Below are 24434 nucleotides of genomic sequence, written 5' to 3' on the forward strand. Positions count from 1 at the left end.
ACCGTGAATGGTTAAAATTCAAATGTCAAAAATCCCAAAGAGTCATCATTATCTTCTCAGTGTAAGTTTTGAGAAATCGGATTAGTGTAGGTTACATCCACACCGTCCATCCATTTTTCCAGTTCAATTTAGTGCATGATCCCAAAAGTGAGGCAGATCTAAGGTTCAAGTAAACCACACAGTGGGGATTAAATGCTAACCATTAAAAACTTCTTGGAACCCACAGAAGCTGTGATCAAGCTGATATTTGTGTTTTCCCTTCATCCAGGTCTATGTTACCTCATGAACAGGTTGGATGACAAGTAAACATCACGGTGGGCCCTAGGATGGTTTCAACGGTTGGATCATCACCGTTACGTCATGCAGTGTGGTCAATCTAATCATAAAATAGCGGATTACTTGCACCGCAATCTTCGAATCTTCAGTTTCAACGAAAAAAACGGAATAGATTTTGAAGTGTAATTATTTGGTAGTCTAGGGACTATATCTCATCCGTATACACTCAGAACCAATAAGATTGGAATGAATGTAGATCGTACCCTCTGATTAATGTACATTTGTTTGTTGAATTTGAGACGCATTTTAAGTGGGCCACCAATAAATTGAACGGTTTAATTGCAATAAATGCATGCCGAGTATACAACTTATGACTTCATGAGTGCAAACGATCCTAAATTGTCCAAAGCATCAATGTTTTCTAGAAGTCTTATCTGCCAAACAATTCCTAGCACTGAGCTAGCAGACCACTTTTTAACCATTAAGAGAAAAATCTGATGGGCTTGGTTTCTTTTTATATTGTTTGTTCAAGGGGGGATTTTAGATGAATGGTTTGATCATCATCATCGTATTCTAAAATAGAAAGGATGATGAACGGTTTGATCATCACGTTGTAGAGCAGAAAGGATGAGTACTACGGAAGAACGTAGGCATTTTCACGGAAAGAACGCATGGAACGCCATCTCTGACTCTGACCAAGAGAGTCTATACTTTAGTATTGTCAAGTGTCAAACAAAACGACTGCACCTTTTTTTTTTTTTTTTTTTTTTTTATGAACGTCGATTACGTTGGGCTCTGAGGGGCCACCGTGATGCGTGTGTTTTATCGACACCGTCCATTCATTTTTTTAGTATCATTTTAGGGTAAAGTCCAAAAATGAGTCAGATCCAAGGGTCAAATGGACCACACCACAGGAAGCAGTGGTGAAATGACATCCACTGTTGAAACCTTTTTAGAGCCCACTTCAATGGTCAACTGCTATCCAAATTGCTCATAACGTCACACCTAAATGTTTTCAACGGCACGTGTTTAAATAAAACCCATGCATAACGGGGGGGCCCTCGTCGCATTGAACGTTCCTAGCTCGTGTGAAGAAAAAGGATCAATTGCGGATGAGGATTGCCTGTGACCCGGCATAGGAAGCTCCTATGGTCCCATTGTAGGTTCTGCAGAGATGCACATGGACTCCATCCATCGGTTTTGAAAGACCCCTGTAGGATAGTAATATAAAAATCAGGCACATACAAAATTCATGTGGGCCACACCATGCCAACTAGTAAAAATAGAAACGTCCACCGTTGAAACCTTTCTAGAGCGGACCATGATGTTTATATGCCATCCCAATCATTCATAAGGCTTTTTACCACTCAGATAAACTGCTATCACAAATATCATCCTAATGCAACTTATATGGCCCCCACAATTTCCATTGGTGGGTATCCAAATCCCATTATTTCATGTGATTTGGCCTGCATGAGTTTTGGATCAGCCTTATTTACTTACTTTTGTTATAAGGCCACCTTGCAAAACCGATGCTTACAGTGGATTTGTCATGGGCATCTCCATGGACCCCATAGAACCTCTTACTAGAGGTGTACACGAGTTGAGCTTGGCACACTCAACTTGGTTCGGCCACTAGTTGAATCACCTCGAACTCAGCTCGGCTCGGTCCTTAAGTCTGACCGGCCAGTTTGGCTCGATTCGGTCAATAGCTCGGGCCAATTCGAGCCAAGACTGAACTGAGTCCGCCTATACAACATTTTCACGTAGGAACACGTAGATTACACTTTCAAATTCTCACTATATATAAAATAGTAACGACGGTTTTACATGTATTTCATCAAACACCTTGCAGGTAATATCAAAATAAAGTAAAAAAAGGATATTTGTTTCATATATATATCTTTCTTGTCATCAGCCGACACTTCATTAAGTCATTTCATCAAAGATTGGGTGAGTAACATCAATATTAAAGTAACTGAGTTATTGAACTGGTTTCATCCGAGCTCGATTTGAGTTGGGGTTCAATCCGGCTCAAGTCGAGCGTGGGCAAGCTTGAACTTTGTTCGAAAATTTTTTGAGCTCAAAAAATCAGCTTGACTTGACTAGAACTCAGTTTCGAATCAAGTCAAATCGATTTTTTCGAGTCTAGTCGAGCGAGCTAACCGGTCTAACTCGGTTCGCATACTACCCTGCCTCTTACTATTGTGGTCTAGTAAATGCCATTTACTCTTCTTATTTATTTCAAGGTAATGGATTACGCGTGGCCACATGGTGCAGATCTTAACATGGGGCCACTTGGATGTATTTATTATATATCCATATCCGTGTGGTCCAATAGTTTTTTCATATCATTTAATAGTATCAGCCCAAAAGTCAAGTGGATCCAAATATTAGATAAATCATATCATGGGATACTAAATCCATTAAAGAAAATTCCTATCGAATATTAAATGTAAAATTTTGTCAAAAGTAATTTTCTTTGAATGTCAAAATCAAGTGACATGAGCATTCTAATAACTTTTCAATGCAGTATGGTAGAAACATGAGAATTTTGGCTGCGTCACCCGAGTTTTTCTCGTGTACACGTGGTTGCAGTGTGAGCACATATTTGGATCTGTTAAATTTCGGATCATACTGTAAAATGATCTTAATAATAATAATAATAATAATGATAATAATGATGATGATGATGATGATGAACGGCGCGAATACAAAATGCTTACACTGTTTTGGGTGAGGCCGCTTGTCTTAAAACGCAGCTGTAGGGAAACCCATCAGGCTGTCGTATGGTACGGAGAGCATGTGGTCCTGTGGGCAGGATTCTTGGTCCTCACACGTCCTCTGCCTGTTTTCGATTTTACTATGGGCGGCAGTAAGCTGGACGTGGGTCGGTGATCTTGACGGTGGGGCCCACCTTAATGTACGTATCTTACATCCACTCCGCACATCCTTTTCGCTAGATCATTCTAAGTTATGAGTCTAACAAGGCAATGGATCCAAATCTCAAGTGGTCTCAGGTGGACCACACCACAGAAACAGTGGCGATTGGACGTTTACTATTAAAAACTTCTTAGGTGCCACCGAAATGATCATTTGCAATCCGGATCGTTCAGATATTAGCTTGATCCAGAACTTTTGTGGCCTCCAAGAAATTGTTAACGGTAAATCACCATTGTCCCTGTGGTGTGGTCCACCTGAGATTTGAGTACGGTGCGTTTCGGGGCTCATATCCTAGAGTCATCCGTCGAAACTGATGTACGGTATCAGTTTCAGCGTGGATATAAGGGAAGCGGATTGGCTGGTGTACCTCACACCAGCTCTATAGCTGCTGTATTTACCTCTGCAAGTTATGTGGGTCTATTCACAAGGTATGTGTTATATTCAAACCGTTCATCCATTTTACGAGCTTATCTTAAGGCTTGAGAGGAAAAATAAGACAGATCTAACTATCAATTTGACCACACTGCAAAACCGGTTGGGGATTGAACGTCTACCATTGAAACCCTTTTTGGGGTCATAGAAGTTTCGGATCAATATGATAATTTTTTCCCTCTTCATAAGGTATTTTTGACCTTATGAAGAGATTGAATGTAAGATAAATGTTATAGTGGGCCCTAAAAAATGTTTAACAATGAAAATCATTATCTCCGCTGCTATTTATAGCGCGGTCCAGATAATCTTTCCATATGATTCATTTTTTGAATAATTCTCTAAAATGATATCTAAAAATAGATGAACATGTAATAAATACGTCACCATGGAGCCCATGTAACTTTGATCTCCTTTGAACCATTCGTACAACCTGGAGCTCACGCTTGTCTTTGCACGACACGTACCTACAGAAGCTATATAGCTCATGTGAGGTACACTAGCCGATTCGCTTCTGGATACGAGACTAAGGCCCCGTTTGTTAAATTTAAAATTTAAAGCTAGAATTTGAAATCCTGGCTGAAGTCTAAAATTAACTACTGAATTTGAAACAAATTATTTGTTAACAAACAACTTAATTATTTGAAATATATTAATTTGACACATTTCCTCCTATCTGTTACTTAGAAATGTTTTACATTATAAAGAAATTATTTTTTATTAAATGAAAATGAAATCATTATATTTAATTCAAATAAATTAAAATACTTAATAAAAAAACTAAAACATCACCATAAGGCCCTCAATTCCTCTTAGCAGGAAGATTGTCACTATGTGTTGTATAGGATTGAGCACAAGTAGCAGCAAAACCTTCAAATAAGGCCCGCCTTATATTTATATGATATCCAAACCATTTATAAGGTCATTCCCAATTGGATGAAGTGAAAACATATTGATCCAAAACTTCCGTGGCCTATTTAAGTTTATTTTCCATCCAATATGTTCATAAGGTCACAAATACATGTACGGAGAGGAAAAAAAGAAAAATTATATTGATCCATAACTTCTGTGACCCAAAAAGGGTTTCAATGGTAGACGTTCAATCCCTCGCTACTTTTTGCAACTTATTTTTTGCCTCAAGCTTTAATACGATCTCGCCAAATGGATGGATGGTTTGGATATAACACATACCTCATGACGAGATTCACGTAACTTGCTGACGTCAATACAGCAGCTATATAGCTGGTGTGAGGTACACCAACAAATCCGTAACCTACTTAGCGAGATTCGCTATTGAAGTGATGTCATCAAGTTCCATGGGCCCACTATGATGTATGTGGGCCCACTATGATGTATGTGCTTTATCTACACCGTTCATCTATTTGGAGATTTAATTTAGAGCATGAGTTAAAGAATAAGGCAGATCCAAATATGTAGTTGGCCACCACAAAAAAACAGTGGTCAGATTGATGCCTACTGTTGAAACCTTACTAAGGCTCACCGTGATTTTTATTTGAAATCCAACCTGTTCACAAGTTAACACAGACATGAAAGAAGGGAAAAAATACATATCAGCTTGATCAAAAACTTTTGTGGCTTATTTAAGTTTTTAATGGTGGGTGTCACTCTCCCTACTGTTTTCTGTGGTGAGGTCCACTGGAGCTTTGGATTTGAGTCATTCTTTAGATTTTTACCTAAAATTATATTTCCAAATGGATGGACAGCGTGGATACAAAACATACATCATGATAGGGCCCACATAACTTGGTGACGTAACTTCAGTAGCAAGTCTCGCTACTCAACCTATCATTATCCAATCCGCATCCGCGGAAACCGATTGGCTACTTCCCTGCCACCAGCCAATGGCTGATGGTCGGTGCTATGTGGGCCCCAGCATGATGTATGTGTTTCATCCATGCCGTCCATCTACGTTTCTAGATCATTTTATAGAATGAAACCAAAAATGAGGTATATCCCAATCTCAAGTGGACCACATTACTGGAAAATAGTATTGAATGAACGTCGACCATTAAAAACTTTTTGGAGGCCATAAAAGTTTTGGATCAAGCCGATCTTTGTTTTTTCTATTCATCTAGGTCTATATGACCTAATCAACAAATTGGATGTCAAATAAACAGTACATTGGCCTTAGGAGAATTTTAATGATGGATATCCAATCACTATTGTTTCCTGTGGTATGGTCCACCTGAGATTTATATTCCCCTCATTTTTGGTGTCAAGCCCTAAAATGATCTTTAAAAATGGATGAATGGAATGGATGAAACACATACATCATGGTTGGGAATAAAGAAGTTTCACATGTTAAAAACTGATTTTGTATTGCGCAAACAATTTAAAGAGAAAAATTGTCGGGGGTAATTTTTGAAGTAAAAATTTTTGTTTAATAAAAAAATTCATTGAGCGCATTCCAAATTAACCATTAAGCATGATTTTAAGGTCGGTAGTTAATGCTCATAAGTCATAACGCTTGCGGTTGCCGATTAGCTACTGAACCCGAAGGGATGTCACACATTCTGCAGGGCCCACCATGATGTATGTGTTGTATCTACACCGTTCATACACTTGGAGAGATCATTTTAAGGCATGAGTTAAAGAATGATGTAGATCCAAAGCTCAAGTAAACCCCACCACAGAAAACAGTGGGGAGAATGACACTCACCATAGAAACCTTTATAGGGCCCACTATGGTGTCTATTTGATATCCAACCTGTTTATAAGTTAACACGGACATGGAATAACGGAAAACACAAATATCAGCTTGATCAAAAACTTATGTGGCCTGAAGATGTTTTTAGGGTAGGCATTCAATCCCTAGTGTTTTATGTGGTGAGATTCATTTGAGCTTTGGATCTGCATTGTTCATTGTCTCATGTCATAAAGTGATCTTTCCAAATGAATGGACGGTGTGTACGCAACACATTCATCATGGTGGGGCCTAACGAACGTGACATCACTTCAGCATCGAGACTCGCTAAGTTCCGTAGCTAATCAGCCAGCGTCAATGTTGGCGGAGAAGGGAAATGGATTGACTACTCCCATGCCAGCCAGTGGTCGGTGCTCTGAGAGCCATACCATGATGTATGTGTTTCATCCATGCCATTTGTCTATTTTTCTAGATTATTTTATGATATAATACCAAAAATGAGGTATATCCCAATCTCAAGTGGACCACATTACAGGAAACAATGATGAATTAACGTTGACCATTAAAAAAATTCAGGGGCCATAAAAGTTTTGGTTCAAGATGATATTTTTTTTTCCCTTCATATGGGTCTGTATGAGCTAATCAACAGATTGGATGTCAAATAAATGGTACAGTGGACGTTAGGAGGATTTAAATGGTGCATATCCAATGACTATTGTTTTCCTGTGGTGTGGTCCACCTGAGATTTATATCCCTCTCATTTTTGGTATAAAGCCCTAAAATAATAGGTAAAAACGGATGAACATAATGGATGAAACACATACATAATGGTGGGGCCCACAAAGCACTGACCCCGTGGCTAATGAGAGAGCATTAAATAAGGAAAAAGTGGAAAAAAGATGAGAGAGAAAAGAGGAGGCAGAGTGTTTATAAAGAAAAAAAATTGGGGAACTAAAGAAGCTGTACACATATGATACATCTGGGTGATGCACCGTATATCTTGCAAATTTGGTCCGTTAATTGGATAGGGTCCATCATAAACATATGAGAATACACACACACATATATAGTACAATATCATCTACAAGAAAAGTGAACTGTTAAAAATATACTCCAACAGTCTAGATTCAAGTTACATGTGTGGCTTTAGTGGTGATGAAAATTTAATAAATAGGTTGGATATATGACACATAAATATTCACAACATACTTATGTAAAATTCAGTGTCACATATCCTCACATGTGGTGCATTATATGTGGATGAAAATAGAAAATTTAACATTTAATGCAAAGCTAGTTGGACCAATTTAAATGATCCAACTGGTTGTGTGTGAGCATCTCTCTCTCTCTCTCTCTCTCTCTCTCTCTCTCTCTCTCTCTCTCTCTCTCTCTCTCTCTCTCTCTATATATATATATATATATATATATATATATATATATATATATATAATTGAGCGTGGATTGTTGTGTTGAAGGCACATGAAATTCCAGTGTTGTCGAGTCTCATTGGTTCACGCCATTTGCAATGACTCAAGCTACCAAGATATGTCGGGTTTCTCTCTCCTAAATAGATTGTGTGCTACACAACACGACTTTTAAAGGAGTAGTAGTATTATATTTTAGCTTGTTTGTTTAGAAAAAAATGAAGTTCTTTATGATAAATAACTACATACATAATTAATAAAATCATAGGTACAAAAAATAAGACGTGTATTGAAATATAATAGACTAATGTAATAATGAAAATATTAGCATGTATCCATCCGACCGAGCCCGCTTGGGTTGAGAATTTCCAACCTAAGGTTGGGTTGGCTTGGATTAGGGTTAAGGTATAGGAACCTTGGGTTGGGCTAGGGTTGAGCACCAACCCGCCCGACTTTCGGTCCTAATGTGAAGAATGGAGTTATTTAAAGTCAAATGTTTTCTATTACACCTTAGAGAATTTTTATATTCCTTCTAGGGTGGTGAAAGTTTTCAATTATTATAGCAGCTTAAAAAGCCTCATTGATCATCATACTTTCATATGAAACTTCGTTAGTAATGTTTTTGTAAATCATATACTTGATTTATTACATACTTATCATCTAATATCTTAAAATCAATATCCTTATTGGCTACTTTTTTCTTTTTTTTTTTTGTTTCAGTATCCACTATTATGAATTTCTTTTCGAGGTAGTCACACGGTTCTTTGGCAAACAAACAATGAAATAAATATCATAGTTATCATTTGTCATCACATTCAGAATATAATTTTGGTACTGATAGTTATCATTTTTCCATTTGGATTGTTCAAAAAATATTGCTGGTTTATTTGACTCAAGTGATGGGTATGATCTTTGATGACACAGATCGACTTGAGGATGGTGAGATAGAATTTCATTTTCTGCTGACATCTCTTGAAATTATTTTAAAAAAATAATAATCTCAATTCTATAATTCTCAAAAATAGTTGCCATAGATGTTGAGATTTTGAGAGAGATATATCTTCAAATTAGTAGTACCAATAAAGAGACAAAGCAGAAAATCGAAATATTGTAGACAAGAAATAATAGAAATATTATTTGGAGAGCTGAGGCACATTGTAGTAGCTATCATAAAGACAAATTTTCCTCCACTAGGAAGATCCTTGATGCACTGAGTTTTAACAACTCTGGCCCTTAGGATATAACAAACTCTCATTCTTGATGAATAGCTTTGATTAGGCGCATACACAATCTTAGTCACACGAATCTAAGCTTGCTCTTATTGATTTTCCCAAATAAAAGAATGCAGAAAGAAAACTCAGAGAAGAAACTAGAGAGAATGAGGAGATAGATTTTTCTATATATGTAAAATGAGAAACAAGAAGCTTTTATAAAGACATAAGGAATGGCCGTTGGAGCACGGGGGGCATACGGAAACGCATTAATGACAAATTGACTCATACCTGCTCATTAATTATTTATTGGTGCATAACAACTCTCTACTCATGCATGAATGGGCATGACAACACTCTTGAAGATAACAATCCCAATACAAATAATAAGCCTAAGTCCAATATAAAAGCCTTAGTTTCCCATCTCCTTTTCAAAGTGGAACTAAACTCAACACCAAAACCACAAGACAAGGGAAAATAGCTTTTCTTATTTTTAGAATCAAAATTTTTAACAAAAGTAGAAGAGTGGGAGAGTAGAAGCAGAGACAAGGGAAAATGTGGAAGCAGAGAAGGAGAGAATTCCTTTCACGTGACTTCCTCCACACCTCTCATCCATACGCATGGGGACTTATCAATTCTTCAGTGGCAGATCTGCTACTAAGATGTAGAAGACGCCCATGACTCCAGTATGCATTTGGCTGCTGCTATAATTCGATTTGAGAGAGTCAAAACCTCTCCAACTGAGATTTTAGCACAACCCTGGCTTCAGATAGCAAGTGGACATCCCAACAATATAGCCATCCTCATTCCCTGCTTCTTTCCCGTTTCCATAGATTGGTATTGAAGAGCATATAACTCTACCATCCTGATTCAATTCATACAAACCATGTGAAAACAAAAGTCAGATAATTCATTGGAGATAGGATTCTTCAAACATTTCTAACATGGAATACATCAAGTAAAAACATATGGCATGAAAATCACAAGGGGGGGGAAATATTTTTATGGATCATAAACAAGGAAAAATATTGTTTTTTTCAGTACCTGTCCATGAAGAGTAGAACCAACTCCACCCCAATGCTGGTGACCCACGCCTTAGATAACATCGCCCCCACGAGGCATGACGATGCTCATCTTTTTGGAATCTACACAATGGCCTTTGCCCATGTCTGCTGCACCACACGGCTCAATGTCGTATTCGACCTGGATTAAGCAATCAATTACTATTAATGTTACATCAAGAAAGAGATTTCAGAAACCCAACCATATGAATTTTCTGTTATGATCAGTGTCATGAAAAAGATTGACCATTTGACATTTGTGTGGCCCATCTGATAACGAGATGGGGAGGACTTCCAGGGAGAGGGGGAGTGTATAGGGACCCAGACGGAGGCTTTCTTTTAGTGTTTTCCTTGGGTTACAGTTTGGGATCCACTACTTGTGCAGAAGTTAAAGCTCTGGTCAAGGGGCTAGAGCAATGTGTGGACCGTGGGTTCACAAAAGTGGAAGTGGAGAGTGATTTTATGGTTTTAGTTGATATCCTCAACGGCAGATCCCTGTCCATGTCGAGGATGTGGTATTGGTGTAGCCGGGTTGATTCGTTCATGAGTCAGGTTAATATAAAGATTTCATTTGTGCAGAGAGAGGCTAATGATGTGGTGGATGGTCCGGTGAGATGGGGCAGCGAATAAGCTGTTGTTTATTTTGCCGTCAGAGCTTCTTCTTACCATTAGAGGAAATTTACTCCTTAATAGAATAGGAGAATATGACCATACTGACCTCGAAGTTTGGTCAAATTACCTAACAAGATTCAACTTTTCAAATATTCCAAGAGTGGCCTTTTGACAAGCTTCTGTAAATTACTTGGACCAAAATGCCATTGTCCTTGTTTTAGTAGTTGTATGGTTTTTTAGGGAATAAGAAGTTACGTCGTATTTAATGTCTAGAAAGTAATGTGTATGGAACCCTTTTTTGTACGTGGGCAATGACTAAACTAGTAGGGCCCATATTGATGTATGTGTATAATCCATGTCGCCCATCCTTTTTGTTATGTCATTTTAGGGATAGGGCCTAAATATCAGCCTCATTCAGAGCTAGTGTGGGCTACATAATAGAAAATAATGGAGACAATGGAACTCACTGTTGAAACTTTCCAGGCTCACTGTGATGTTTGTTAGAAGTGGACACTGCTCAAGTCAGGACTTTTTAGGTCCAAGACAGGCAGGCCGACAAGGTGGATGGAACGGATCACCCCATTGTGGGCCTTAGGCTGTGTCATTTTAGGGGTAAAGCCCAAATCTCACCTAATCCAACGCTTTGTGGGCCAGAAAATAGAAAATAATGGTGGGGCCACATTAATGTATGTGTATAATCCATGCCGTCCATCCTTTTTGGGCCCACGGCGAGCTGGCAGACAAGGTGAACAGAACGGATCACCCCATTTTGGGCCTTAGGCTATTGTACCAATGACTATCATTTCATTTGGTAGTAAAGGAAGTGAACATGTAACAACCGCGACCCATATAACATGACAACCACGACTCATATAACATGAATACTATGTTCCATGATAACTATAACCCATATAATATGACAACCACGACCCATGCAACTATGACCTATATGGCTACTCCATGGGAAACTACGACCCATATAACATGATAACCATGACCCATATAATATGATAATTGCGATCCATGACAACTACGACCCATATAACATGACAATCACGACCCATATAACATGGCAACTACGACCCATACAAACCACAACTCATATGGGACCCATATGGCAACTACGACCCATATGGCTACTCGATGGAAAACCACGACCCATATAACATGACAACGACGACCCATATAACATGACGACCATGACCCATGACAACTACGACCCATGGAGTTTCATCTGATGGACGGTAATGATCTTATATATGTTTATCCCATGTAGTCACCAAGTTAGTGCAAGTCATGCCTTAGTCTTGCAAATGATATCTGTATAGTAGCATAGGTCACATTAGGTGGTTGTAATGCATTAAGGGTCGTGGTTGTAATGTCCTAGGGGTTGTAGTTGTCATGGGTCATGTCATGATGTAAGGGTCATGGTTGTCATGTTATATGAGTCGTGGTTGTCATGTTATATGGGTCGTGGTTGTCATGGATCGTAGTTATCATGTTATATGAGACGTGGTTGTCATGTTATATGGGTAGTGGTTGTAATGGGTTGTAATTGTCATGGATCGTAGTTATCATGTTATATGGGTCGTGGTTGTCATGTTATATGGGTTGTGGTTCTCATTTTAGGGCCAATGCCTATAAAATGAAGACGATGATACATATTGCATGACAACTACGACCTTTACCTCATGACAACCATGACCGTTACCTCATGACAACCACGACCTATAACAATTACGACCTATGACAACTACTACCCTTACCATATTACAACCACGACTCTTACCGCATTACAACCACCTGATGCGACATATGCTACTATACAGATTTCATTTACACAACTATGGTGTGACTTGTACTAACTTGGTGACGTAACCATCCGTACGACTATGGGGTGACGTGCACATAAGATCCTTACCGTCCATCAAAGGTAGAGAAGTAATGTGCCCATTCGTACCAAAGCTAGCCTAGCATTTTTCGAATATGATATGACTATTGATAGCTTGTAAGAGCAGGAAATGTAGGTTATATGGGTTGCGGTTGTTATGTTATATAGGTCGTGGTTGTCATACGGGTCATGGTTGTCATGTTATATATATCATAGTTGCCATATGGGTCATGGTTTGCATGGGTCGTAGTTGCCATGTTATAGGTCGTGGTTTGCATGGGTCGTGGTTGTTATGTTGCCTAGATTGTGGTTGTGTTTTCAATATATTCACTTCCATTTCTATCAAACCATTGGTACCATAACTTAATGCCCACAATGGGATGATCCGATGCATCTACCTTATCGGCTAGCTCGTTGTGGGCCCAAAAAGTCCTAACTTGGATAGTATCCACTTCTAACAAGCATCACAATGAGCTTGAAAAGTTTCTACAGTCACTATTATTTTTTATTTTCTGGCTCGCACGAGCATTGGATGAGAGGTAGAGGCTGGAAAAAAAGATTGAGAAGAGGCCATGGATTAAGGGACAGATTGAAAAATCAGGATGGGTGGGCGAATGGCTAAACAAAGTATCAGTGGTCCCCTAAAAAGTAACTAGATCCTCCACATTGAATGTCAAACTAATTCTCATGGAAGGTGAAAGTTCTACTACATCGCATTAAGACCATTTCGTTTTATAACTTTGAAGGGTCCAGCGCTACGCACATGTAATTTATGAACGGCTCCCTGAGGATACTGCTTGGGCCTATTGCGAACCATAGAATCCCCTAGATTGAATTCCTTGAAACGTTTATGTTGGTCTAAAGAAAATTTATAATGTTTATTACTAGTAGTGATCTTTCACATGATTTCTTGATGCAATGAATGAATGTTATGCACAAAGAACTCTACAGACTCTGATGACCTATGAGATAGTGACATAGGGATAAGATCAATAGGCTTCCTAGACTTATAACCAGTAACGATTTCAAAAGGACTTAGACCTGTGGATTTATTGATAGAACTATTGAACGCAAACTTGGCTAGAAGTAGTACGGTGTCCCATGTCCTAGTGTGCTCCTCCACTAAACACCTAAGCAAACTCCCTAGGCTCCTATTGACCACCTCAGTCTGACCATCGGTCTGAGGGTGGTAGGTAGAAGAAAATTGGAGCCTAGTATTCATCATGTGCAATAGTGTCTTTCAAAGTAACTCATGAATTGCACATCATGATCAGACACTATGGTTTTTGGTAACCCATGTAATTTAACGACCTCACTAAAGAACAGCTTGGCAACATGAGATACATCGGAGGTCTTAGAACAAGGAATGAAGTGGGCCATTTTTAAAAAAGATCCACGACGACAAATATGGAATTGTGTTTCCAAATAGTCTTGGGGAGTCTAAGCACAAAGTCCACACTGATGTCCTACCAATGGATGAATGGAACTAGCAATGGTGTATATAATTCTGTATTTTATTTCTTTCGCTTTGCCAGTTGACAAGTACGACATTTTCCTATAATTTTAGACACATCTCACTTAAGGCTTAAACCAATGAAACATATCCTCCACTAGGGCAATGGTCTTGTCTCGATCGAAATGACTCACGACCCCTCCTGAATGTAACTCCCAGACAAGAAAATCATGGAGGGAGGTACCCGGTATGTACAAGCGGTCACTCCTAAACAAATATCCCTTTAAAATCAATTGTACTCATTACTAACTCCTGACAGACTCTCTAACAATGACGTCACTTGTAAATAGTGCATCAGAAGATGTCCCCATGTCGTCGTTAAGCTTTCTCATGGCCTTCCCTTGAAGGGCTGAGATAACGGTGTCGACACTTAAGATTTTATTCGTGGTTTACATTGTGTCCTTGAATGACTCATACGATGTCGGAAGAGAATTCAGTAACATACATGCTTGTTCCTCATCTTTCATCATTTCCTTCATATCTAGCAATTTGCAAACCAATTTATTAAAGTTGCTGATGTGAGCCTCCAGATCTCCACCATCTGCCATCTTGAAGTTATACCACTGACGCTTCAAGTGTGGGCAATTTTTAGAGAATTTTTTCGCATATACATCCTTTAACTTTGCCCATAACTTAGCCGCAATTTTCTCCCTCATGACATTGTAGAGAACCTCATCTGTGAGACATAAACGGATCGAGGATAAGCCTTCTTATCAAGAGTATTCCAATTATCATCTATCATAGTAGACTTTCGCTCCTCAAGAGGACCATCTTCGCCTTGCTTGATTAAGGAACTGATCATCTTGATCTTCCATAACTCAAAGTTATTTTTTCCTAAGTATTTCTTAATATCATACCTAGTGCTTACCATTATTATTTATCCATCAGATTCATATCCGTGTCCCAACGATTGCTCTGATACCACTTGTTGGGATTTGTGCTGTGGAATCACATAGATATGGATCTAGGATAGCAATCCAAGAATACCAAGCAATTACAAGAGAACACAGATTTAACGTGGAAAACCCTTTCAGGAAAAAATCACGGCACAAAGCGACAGAATTCCACCATGAAAGCATAAATTATAAAGAGAAAAAGGACTTACCCAATTCGAACAACCTTGAATCTCACCCTTGCTACACCCTTTGCACCTCTAAAACCTCTTCTAGAAACTCTTAGAATACCTTTAGAAAGCCTTAACATACATTAGAATGGCCCTAGGGACTTCTATTTATAGTTTATGAAACTCCACTTACACACCTCTCTCCTCAAATTTACACAGTTCGCACAGAATCCGCGCACCATCTACGTAACCTTCGATTGGTTGACCCTGGGCTTTAATTGGTCGAAGGACCCCTTCGAATGGTTGAGCCTATCCCTCGACTGGTCGAAGACCTCAGAAATTTCAGAAACATTGTTACTAGACTTCGAGTCAAATTTGCTTCGACTAGTCGAAATTTTTCCAGAACTATTCTAATTTAACACATTCTTTTTTTAACAACAAACACTCTTGAAGATAACATTCCCAATACAAATAATAAGCCCAAGTCTAATATAAAAGCCTTAGTTTCCCATCTCCTTTTCAAGGTGGAACTAAACCCAACACCAAAACCACAAGACAAGGGAAAATTGTTTTTCTTATTTTTAAATCCAAAAATTTTAACAGAAGTAGAAGAGTGGGAGAGTAGAAGCAGAGAGGAAGTAGGAGAAGTGGAAGTAGATAAGGAGAGAATTCCTTTCATGTGACTTCCTCCACACGTCTAATCCACAAGCATGGGGACTTATCAATTCTTCAGTGGCAGATCAGCTACTAAGATGTAGAAGAGGCCCATGACTCCAGTATGTATTTGGCTGCTGCTATAATTTGATTTGAGAGTCAAAACCTCTCCATCTGAGATTTTAACAGACCCTGGCTTCGGATAGCAAGTGGACATCCCAACAATATAGCCATCCTCATTCCCTGCTTCTTTCCCATTTCCATAGATTGGTATTGAAGAGCATATAACTCTGCCATCCTGATTCAATTCATACAAACCATGTGAAAACAAAAGTCAGATAATTCATTGGAGATAGGATTCTTCAAACATTTCTTACATGGAATACATGAGTTAAAAAATATGGCATGAAAATCATAAGGGGGGGAAAAATTTTAATGGATTATAAACAAGGAAAAATATATTATTATTTTTTTCAGCACCTGTCCATGAAGAGTAGAACCAACTCCACCCCAATGCTGGTGGGCCACCCCATAGATAACATCGCCCCCACGAGGCATGACAATGCTCATCTTTTTGGAATCTACACAATGGCCTTTGCCCATGTCTGCTGCACCACACGGCTCAACGTCGTATTCGATCTGGATCAAGCAATCAATTACTATTAATGTTACATCAAGAAAGAGATTTCAGAAACCCAACGATATGAATTTTCTGTTATGATCAGTGTCATGAAAGAGATTGACCATTTAACCTTTGTGTGGCCCATCTGATAACGAGATGGGCCTATTCCGGGACTTTCAGGGGGAGTGTGTAGGGACCGAGATGGAAGCTTTCTTTTAGCATTTTCTTCAGGTTACGGTTTGGGATCGATCCAATACTCATGCAGAAGTTAAAGCTCTGGTCGAGGGGCTAGAGCTATGCGTGGACTGTGAGTTCACGAAAGTGGAATTGGAGAGTAATTCTATGGTTGTGATTGATATCCTGAACGGCAGGCCCCCGTTCATGTGGAGGATGTGGTATTGGTGGAGCTGGGTTGATTTATTCATGTGTCGGGTCAATATAAAGATTTCGTTTGTGCAGAGAAAGGCTAACTATGTGGTGGATGGTCCGATGAGATGGGGCAGTGAATCGCGGACAAAGCGGCTGTTTATTTCGCCGTACGAGCTTCTTCCTGCCATTAGAGGAAATTTACCCATAATAGAATAGGTCTGGGAAACATGAGAGACGGTTGGTGTTGTATGTAATTGAGTATATTGTGGGGTATATGACAGGCAAGTCCCGTTTTTTGTGGCGAGAGCCTGCCCAAAATCTTACAGGTCTCTTTGTAAAAATAAATATATTCGCTTTAAAAAATGGTCTTTTGATAATATTTAAAACAAAAACAAAAAGATGGGCCTGTTCAGAGGACACAGCACGCACAAGGTGGGTCTGTCTGATGAATGGTGTGGATCATACACACATGGTTTGTCTTAAGAGTGTAGTGGTAAGTAAGAAATTAAGATATATACCTTGCAACCGAGTCGAGCATTTTCGCTGGTTGAATTTGTTCTCTTCCCAGAATCCGTTACATCGAATATGTATATCTTAACAGGCACAATGCTATCATGCCAATCGACCCACTTCACAGTGTATCTCAAGTAGAGCTTTCTCTTCACATTCTCAAAGCTTTCTCTCAACCTACACTGTGTCTGATCATAGCAACAATCAAGACCACCAATGTAATCCTTTCTCAAAGGACTACCGCTTTCATCCTTCGTCACATTATAAAGATTGCACCTGCACTCAGCGCACCCCATCCGATCAACCACGCCCCGCGTATCAATCGCATGGACATTCAGAAGCCACCTCTCCACATACCCATTTGGAATTTCAGCAGGATTCCCGACTTCTACACCGTAAGGGTCCGGCACGTGTGTGGAAGTCCGTCGTGTTTCTGACCCAAGCCCATAGTACTGCCCAAGCACATTTCCCTGGCAAACTCCAGCATTCCTCGCAAAGGTGATATTCGTATCCACAGCTGAAGAGTTACTGTAGTATCTAGCCAGGACCCAATGGTGGAGATAAGTCTCATAAAGTGGGATAGGATTCCCCGCCTCATCGATCACTTCACCATTGAAGTCCTTGAGAGCAATGTGGCCTCTTGGGAAGTCGACATTGAGGTAGACTTTGTTCGACACGGATCCTGATCCTAGCACGAATGCAGGGGATAGAAAGACGGCGGTTTTCACCTCATTTTCCTTTCTCAGAAGAGTTCGTGACGCATGAACAGATATGGTTAAAAGTAGAATTGCTGATGATAGTATCCACCATTGAGAAGAGTATTTCATTTTTGCTACAATTCAAAAAAAAAAAAAAAAAAAAGAAAAAGATAAAGAAAAAAGAAGAAGAAGAAAAGAATAGACTGTCAATCTCTACCTAAAAAGACTACAGATTCTAGAGAAAAATGCAAGCATATAGTCAAAGAAACATTGTAGAGAGAGAAAATGCATACTTTGAAGAGAGGAAATATACAATGTTTGGATGAGATATGCTCAGCCCAAGACACTGTACATGTGGGGCTCATGGTAATAAAAATTGTTCATATGTGGTGCGACGTGGTTGGAGGGTGGTAGATCGGAGGATGAGAGAAGGCCCGATCGGAGGCGGAATGATCCGGACCGTCAGAACCTTAAATCAGTCATATCTCGCAAACCAGGATGAGTTTTTCGATATATTATACATGATTTTGGTATAGGAGGACCTACTTAAGCCAACCAACCCACCACGTCAAGTTGCCCAACCCGGATTTGCAAGATTCCATTAGTAGTATCTCTACCTAAAAAGACTTTTAGACTACAGATTCTAGTGAAAAATGCAAACATATAGTCAAAGAAACATTTTGGAGAGAATTGGCAGTTTGGGCTTTTTTTCTTTCTTTTCTTTTCTTTTGTTCGTATTTTTTCTTTTTTTCTTGATTGTTCCTTGTTTGATAAATGATATTCTTGCCTTTAAAAAAAAAAAAAAAAGAGTTGGTGGCACCACATGATGCATCTGTTTAATCTATGCCATCTATCCATTTTCCACCTCATTTAAGGCAAAAACCCAAAATTGAAGCATATCCAAAGCCCATGTGGCCCCACCACAAGAAACAATGAGGATTGAACGCCTATGGTTGAAAATTTACTGGAACCATTGAAGTTTTTTATCAAGCTAATATTTGTCTTTTCCCTTCATCCAAGTTTGTATGACCTTATCAGCTGATTGGAAGCAGATTGCAGTAACTCAGTACACGATAATAAATCTCTGTAGAGCCAACCATGATATATGCATCTTATCTACATTATCCATCCATTTTATCAGCTTATTTTAGGGAGAGAATCCAAAATTGAAGCATATCTAAAGTTCAAGTGGGTCACACCATAGAAAACAGTGAGGATAATGTCATCCACCGCTGACACTTTCATATGGCTGACAGTAATCTTTATTTGTCATCCAACTAGTTCATAATGTCACATAGACATGGATGGAAGGAAAACACAAATATCAGCTTGATCCAAAACTTCTGTGTCACCTAATAAGTTTTCAACAGTAAGCATTCAGCTCACGTAGCTTCCTGCGGTGTGGTCCATATGAGCTTTGGATATCTTCAATATTAGCTTAATACCCTAAAATGAGCTTGTTAAAACAGATGAACGGTGTGGATAAGAAAAATACATCATGGTGGGACCCACAGACGTTGTTCACTATAGCCTACTGAGTTACTCAACGGTCGACGTCACTATCCACTGTTTTCCAGTGGTGTGGTCCACTCGAGCTCTAGATATGCTTCAATTTTTGGCTATGCCCTAAATGAGCTGAAAAATAGATGGATGGCTTGGATGAAACAGATGCATCACTGTGAGTAATGCCCCACGGTCCTGACACCATGCAGCTATGTCACGCAATCCACGTCCCAATTTGGACGGTTTGGATTGAGGTATGCATAAAGAGAACATGGCGCCCAGATAACGAAAATCTAAACCGTAGAAATCGTGCATCTCAGTTTACATGGCTAGAAACCGAAAATTCAATCTATTTGATTTCCTAACTGGCTTATAAGTGGGATTTCAATGAACGGTCAAGATGAAAAGTATGGAATGGTTCAAATTCAGCAAACAAATGCTATTAATCGGATGTTGGGATTGTTCAACCAAACCGAGTTTTGAATTATGGTCTATCTACAGTGGGCCCCGAAATATGAACGGTTCAATTTAAGTTTGAAGTGTGTCAGTTGTCCAATTTCTGAGTGCATCTGTATCAACCGTTAAAAATCACCAACTCAAAACTTAGAAAACGTATGTCAAAAAAAAAAAAAAAAAAAGATGGGTCTCTTAAAATCCGTTGATTCTACATTAGAAATACAGAAAATTCCAAATCCATTTAATATGTAATAAAAAAGACCCGCAACCAGATTCTCTCATTTCAATATCCTATTGCTGAGCAATCTTCTACAGATGTTAGGTCTTATTCAGCCCCCCAAAGATCGTGGCTCTCGGTTGGCTGGCTGCTAAAAAGAAGATCCTCACTGTTGACAATTTGAGAAAAAGAGGGACGGTTCTCCCCAACATCTGTCTTTGCTGTATGAGGACCACATAATCGGCCGACCACTTACTTCTTCACTGTTCCTTCATCTCCAATATTTGGGCTGAGTTTCTCTCCTGCTTCCAAGTGAATTGGTGTTTTCCGGGCTCGGCAGATCTTCTCCTCAAAGCTTGGCATGGAATCAAGATAGGGAAGAAGAAGACACAGATTTGGAGAATGGTCATCCTTGCTATTTGGTGGTCCATTTAGAAAAGAACGAAACGACATGTGTTTTAGGAATTGCTCAAATCCAGCCGAGGTGGTAGCTTCCAAAGCTAAACGTTTGGTGATCGAATGGGTCGCTTGTGTTGATGTTTTAAATGATTTAGATTTTCTTTATTTAGGAGTTTAATGTTTATGCTATCTCAGCGGATCGTTTCTCCTGTTTTTTTCTTTTTGCTGCTTTGTTGTTTTCTTCTTTCTTCTTAATATATATCCGTTATCTTTCCAAAAAAAAAAAGAAAAAAAAGACCCACAACTATATAAATAAATTAAGAAAAATGTCAAAAGAAAATGAAAATGAAAAAAGAAAAACTAAAGAAATCAATAAAAAAAACTAAAATGAGGAAATGAACGGTCGTCGTACCTCCTTTGATGGGGTTCTTTGTCAAACAGTAGACTATCTCTCTGCTTCTGGTTGTATTTTATCTGATCCTGCGGCTGCGAGTTCTTTTTATAGTGAGCGTAGTGCTCGTTGCACGATTGCAGTGATAGTCCATAACGCATTTTCTAAAATGGTGGTGACTCATCCTCCACACATGTGCCATTCGTGTTCAGCTATCCAGACCATCCAAATTGGGGCCACATTGTGGATGGAAAATATACTCTAAAAATAAAAATGATCAAGCAATCCTAACCATACATTTAATGGACAATTAGAAGTAAACCATGAATGGTTATAATTCAAATGTCAAAAAACCCAAAGAGTTATCATTATCTTCTCAGTGTAAGTTTTGAGAAATTGGATTATTATAGGTTTCATCCACACCGTCCATCCATTTTTTCAATTCAATTTTGAATATGACTCCAAAAGTGAGGAAGATTCAATGTTCAAATGGACCACACAGTGGGGATTGAATGCTAACCTTTAAAAACTTCTTAGGACCCACAGAAGTTGCGATCAAGCTGATATTTGTGTTTTCCCTTCATCCAGGTCTATGTTACCTCATGAACAGGTTGGATGACAAATAAACATCACGATGGGCCCTAGGATGGTTTCAACGGTTGGATCATCACCGTTACGTCATGTAGTGTGGTCAATCTAATCATAAAATAGCGGATTACTTGCACCGCACTCTTCGAATCTTCAGTTTCAACGAGTGAAATTTTAAGTGTAATTATTTGGTAGTCTAGGGACTACATTTCATCCGTATACACTCAGAACCAATAAGATTGGAATGAATGTAGATCGTACCCTCTGATTAATGTACATTTGTTTGTTGAATTTGAGTCGCATCTTAAGTGGGCCACCAATAAATTGAACGGTTTAATTGAAATAAACACATGCCACGTATACAGTTTATGACTTCATGAGTGTAAACCATCCTAAATTGTCCAAAGCATCAGAGTTTTCTAGAAGTCTTATCTGCCAGACAATCCCTACCATCTATTCTCCCAGAAGTGACCACATACAATTTGTGGTACTGCACGATTTTTCTCGCTAACATGCCTCTTGGATGGGGAATCAGAACCATGAAAATAATAGGCCTAACCACAAAGATTACTTGGAACAAAAATCAGCCTGTTCTAATCATCAGGTGAGCCACACTGTTGTTTTTTGGTCCACTTAGCTGGCAGACCACTTTTTAACCATTAAGAGAAAATCTGATCAGCTTGGTTCCTTTTTATATTTTTTGTTCAAGGGGGGATTTTAGATGAATGGTTTGATCATCATCATCGTATTCTAAAATAGAAAGGATGATGAACGGTTTGATCATCACGTTGTAGGGCAGAAAGGATGAGTACTATGGAAGAACGTAGGCACTTTCACGGAAAGACCGCATGGACGCCATCTCTGACTCTGACCAAGACCAAGAGAGTTTATACTTTAGTACTGTCAAAGAAAACGACTGCACCTTTTTTTTAAGAACGTCGATTACGTTGGGCTCTGAGGGGCCACAGTGATGCGTGTGTTTTATCCGACCGTCCATTCAATTTTTTAGTATCATTTTAGGGTAAAGTCCAAAAATGAGTCAGATCCAAGGGTCAAGTGGGCCACACCACAGGAAGCAGTGGTGAAATGACATCCACTGTTGAAACATTTTTAGGGCCCACTGTAATGGTCAACTGCTATCCAACTTGTTCATGAGGTCACACCTAAATGTTTGCAACGGCACGTGTTTATTCCCTATTGTGCGGTGCACTTGAGCCTCACTTTGGGTTTGCATACCAAAATGATACGGCAAAATGGATGGACGGTTTGGATAAAACCCATGCATAACGGTGGCCCCTCATAGCATTGTCCGATCCACTCCATTAAAACCATTTCATGGGCCATGTTTATGTCTGTTTTGGCACACTTTGTTTTCCACACGCACACACACACCCCCTTGGCACACTTACTATGATGGACAATCCACCCACGCTGTGGTGGGATTTCACCCCTATGGGTATTGAACCCAAGAACTCGCGTAAAACTCCTTAGGGCCCGTTTGGCCGGGTGGATTGGGAGGGATTGAATGGTATTAGGGTGAATGGCATGGATTTCTAGGTAATTATGGTGTTGTCGGTGGATTGTCTGGAGATCCATGGGATTGCTATATCCCTGGATTGCTATATACAGTTTGTTTGGCGCGCCCGGCCAATCCCAGGATTAAACCTTCTCACCCTTTCCAATCCCTCAAACCAAACACGTCCCAGGCAAATTTGAAAGGATTAGGGTGGATTGGATGGGATTTAAAGGTAATGATGGTGTTTTCAGTGGATTGTCTTAAGATCCATAGGAGTGGGATAAGATCACCGACTCTGTTTGGCACGCCAGGCCAATCCTGGGATTTGACTTCCAATCCCTTCCAATACCATCCAATCCCTTCCAATTCGACAGGTCAAACGGGCCCTTAGAGTCTACCACGACTAACCCTCAGAGTCTACCTCTCGTAAGCTTATAAAAGCAACTATGTACACAACCTCGGACCAAGAGCTCGAGCCTAATGTCATTACCAGAAGCTAATTTCTTCTTATTTGTCCATCATATACGTTCATCTTGTTATGCTATTTTAGTTTAGCCTAGTCTCATCATTGCTCATATAATGGGGCCTGTAGTTAGTTTTAATCCTTAATTAGTTTCTTCATCCACAATATCTTGATGGATCGCATCGGTTAGTTTTAAACGGAAGGTTATGGGACTCTCATGTTACGGATTGGGTGATTTTGCCAGCCATCTCATATGAAGTTTGGTCAACACCAGTCGACGACCGGATAGTTGAATCACGATTTGTCTCGTTATGTGCTTGGTTCCGACTTAGATCACAAACATATCACCTTACTAATCATCTTATCACAAAGCTCGGTTCTGATCAAACAATGAATAAATTATCGAAGATCCACCCTTCATTAGTCGTCTTATCATGTCGTCCAATTTCAATCGAGCAATGAACATATATGTCCATCATGCACATCAAAACCGTCCAACTATGAAGCTCGGTTCCGATTGGACAATGAACAAATCGTTATCCCTCAAGCCAACCGTGAGTACTATTATTGTAAAAATCTTTAACAGAAGAACACTTTTGACTTCTTTTTTTTCAACATTATTTTTACTATTGAACTTCGGTAGCAAATCATGCTGAAAGAAAAGATTTTAAGTTCATAAACACACTTCTATTGTCAGAAGGCAAAAAGAACTAATTCGGAAAAATTAGCCTTATTTGCTTTCATAAATCTCCTGAATAGAGTGCAATATCAGAGGCCAAGACTACTCTAGATCCTGTGTCCACTCTTCAATATATCTGTATCAGTAAAGGGGACACTGACAATTCAACCAACCCTTGAGTCAATAGACATTGGCATGCCCACACATCTCATTCACACGCACATATAATCTAGCACCTCATCCACACATTACTTAATCTGATTGAACTGAGTGTAATGAGC

The 24434-nt window shown here is 39.3% G+C and overlaps 1 protein-coding gene across 1 annotated transcript; it reads right to left on the reverse strand.

The window, feature by feature from the left end:
* Positions 1-15554: 15554 nt before the first annotated feature.
* On the reverse strand, positions 15555-21000 carry LOC131239272 (uncharacterized). The gene is made up of 4 exons (XM_058236888.1): positions 20929-21000; positions 17252-18075; positions 16223-16381; positions 15555-16040 (listed from the first exon to the last, which is right to left on the reverse strand). The coding sequence occupies exons 2-4, from the start codon at positions 18068-18070 to the stop codon at positions 15810-15812; spliced, it is 1209 nt and encodes a 402-aa protein (XP_058092871.1). The 5' UTR covers positions 18071-18075; positions 20929-21000; the 3' UTR covers positions 15555-15809.
* Between the last annotated feature and the right edge of the window lie 3434 nt (positions 21001-24434).

The sequence above is a fragment of the Magnolia sinica genome, chromosome 3 (assembly GCF_029962835.1).
Source record: "Magnolia sinica isolate HGM2019 chromosome 3, MsV1, whole genome shotgun sequence".
NCBI lineage: Eukaryota > Viridiplantae > Streptophyta > Magnoliopsida > Magnoliales > Magnoliaceae > Magnolia > Magnolia sinica.

Bases quoted from the DNA above. Each gene is read 5' to 3' on its own strand.
- LOC131239272 (XM_058236888.1), bottom strand. From the start codon at position 18,070: ATGAAATACTCTTCTCAATGGTGGATACTATCATCAGCAATTCTACTT. The intron at 16,382-17,251 runs GTATATATCTTA...TGCTTGATCCAG, and splicing joins ATGCTCGACTCGGTTGCAAG to ATCGAATACGACGTTGAGCC. The intron at 16,041-16,222 runs GTGCTGAAAAAA...GAATTGAATCAG, and splicing joins GTTCTACTCTTCATGGACAG to GATGGCAGAGTTATATGCTC.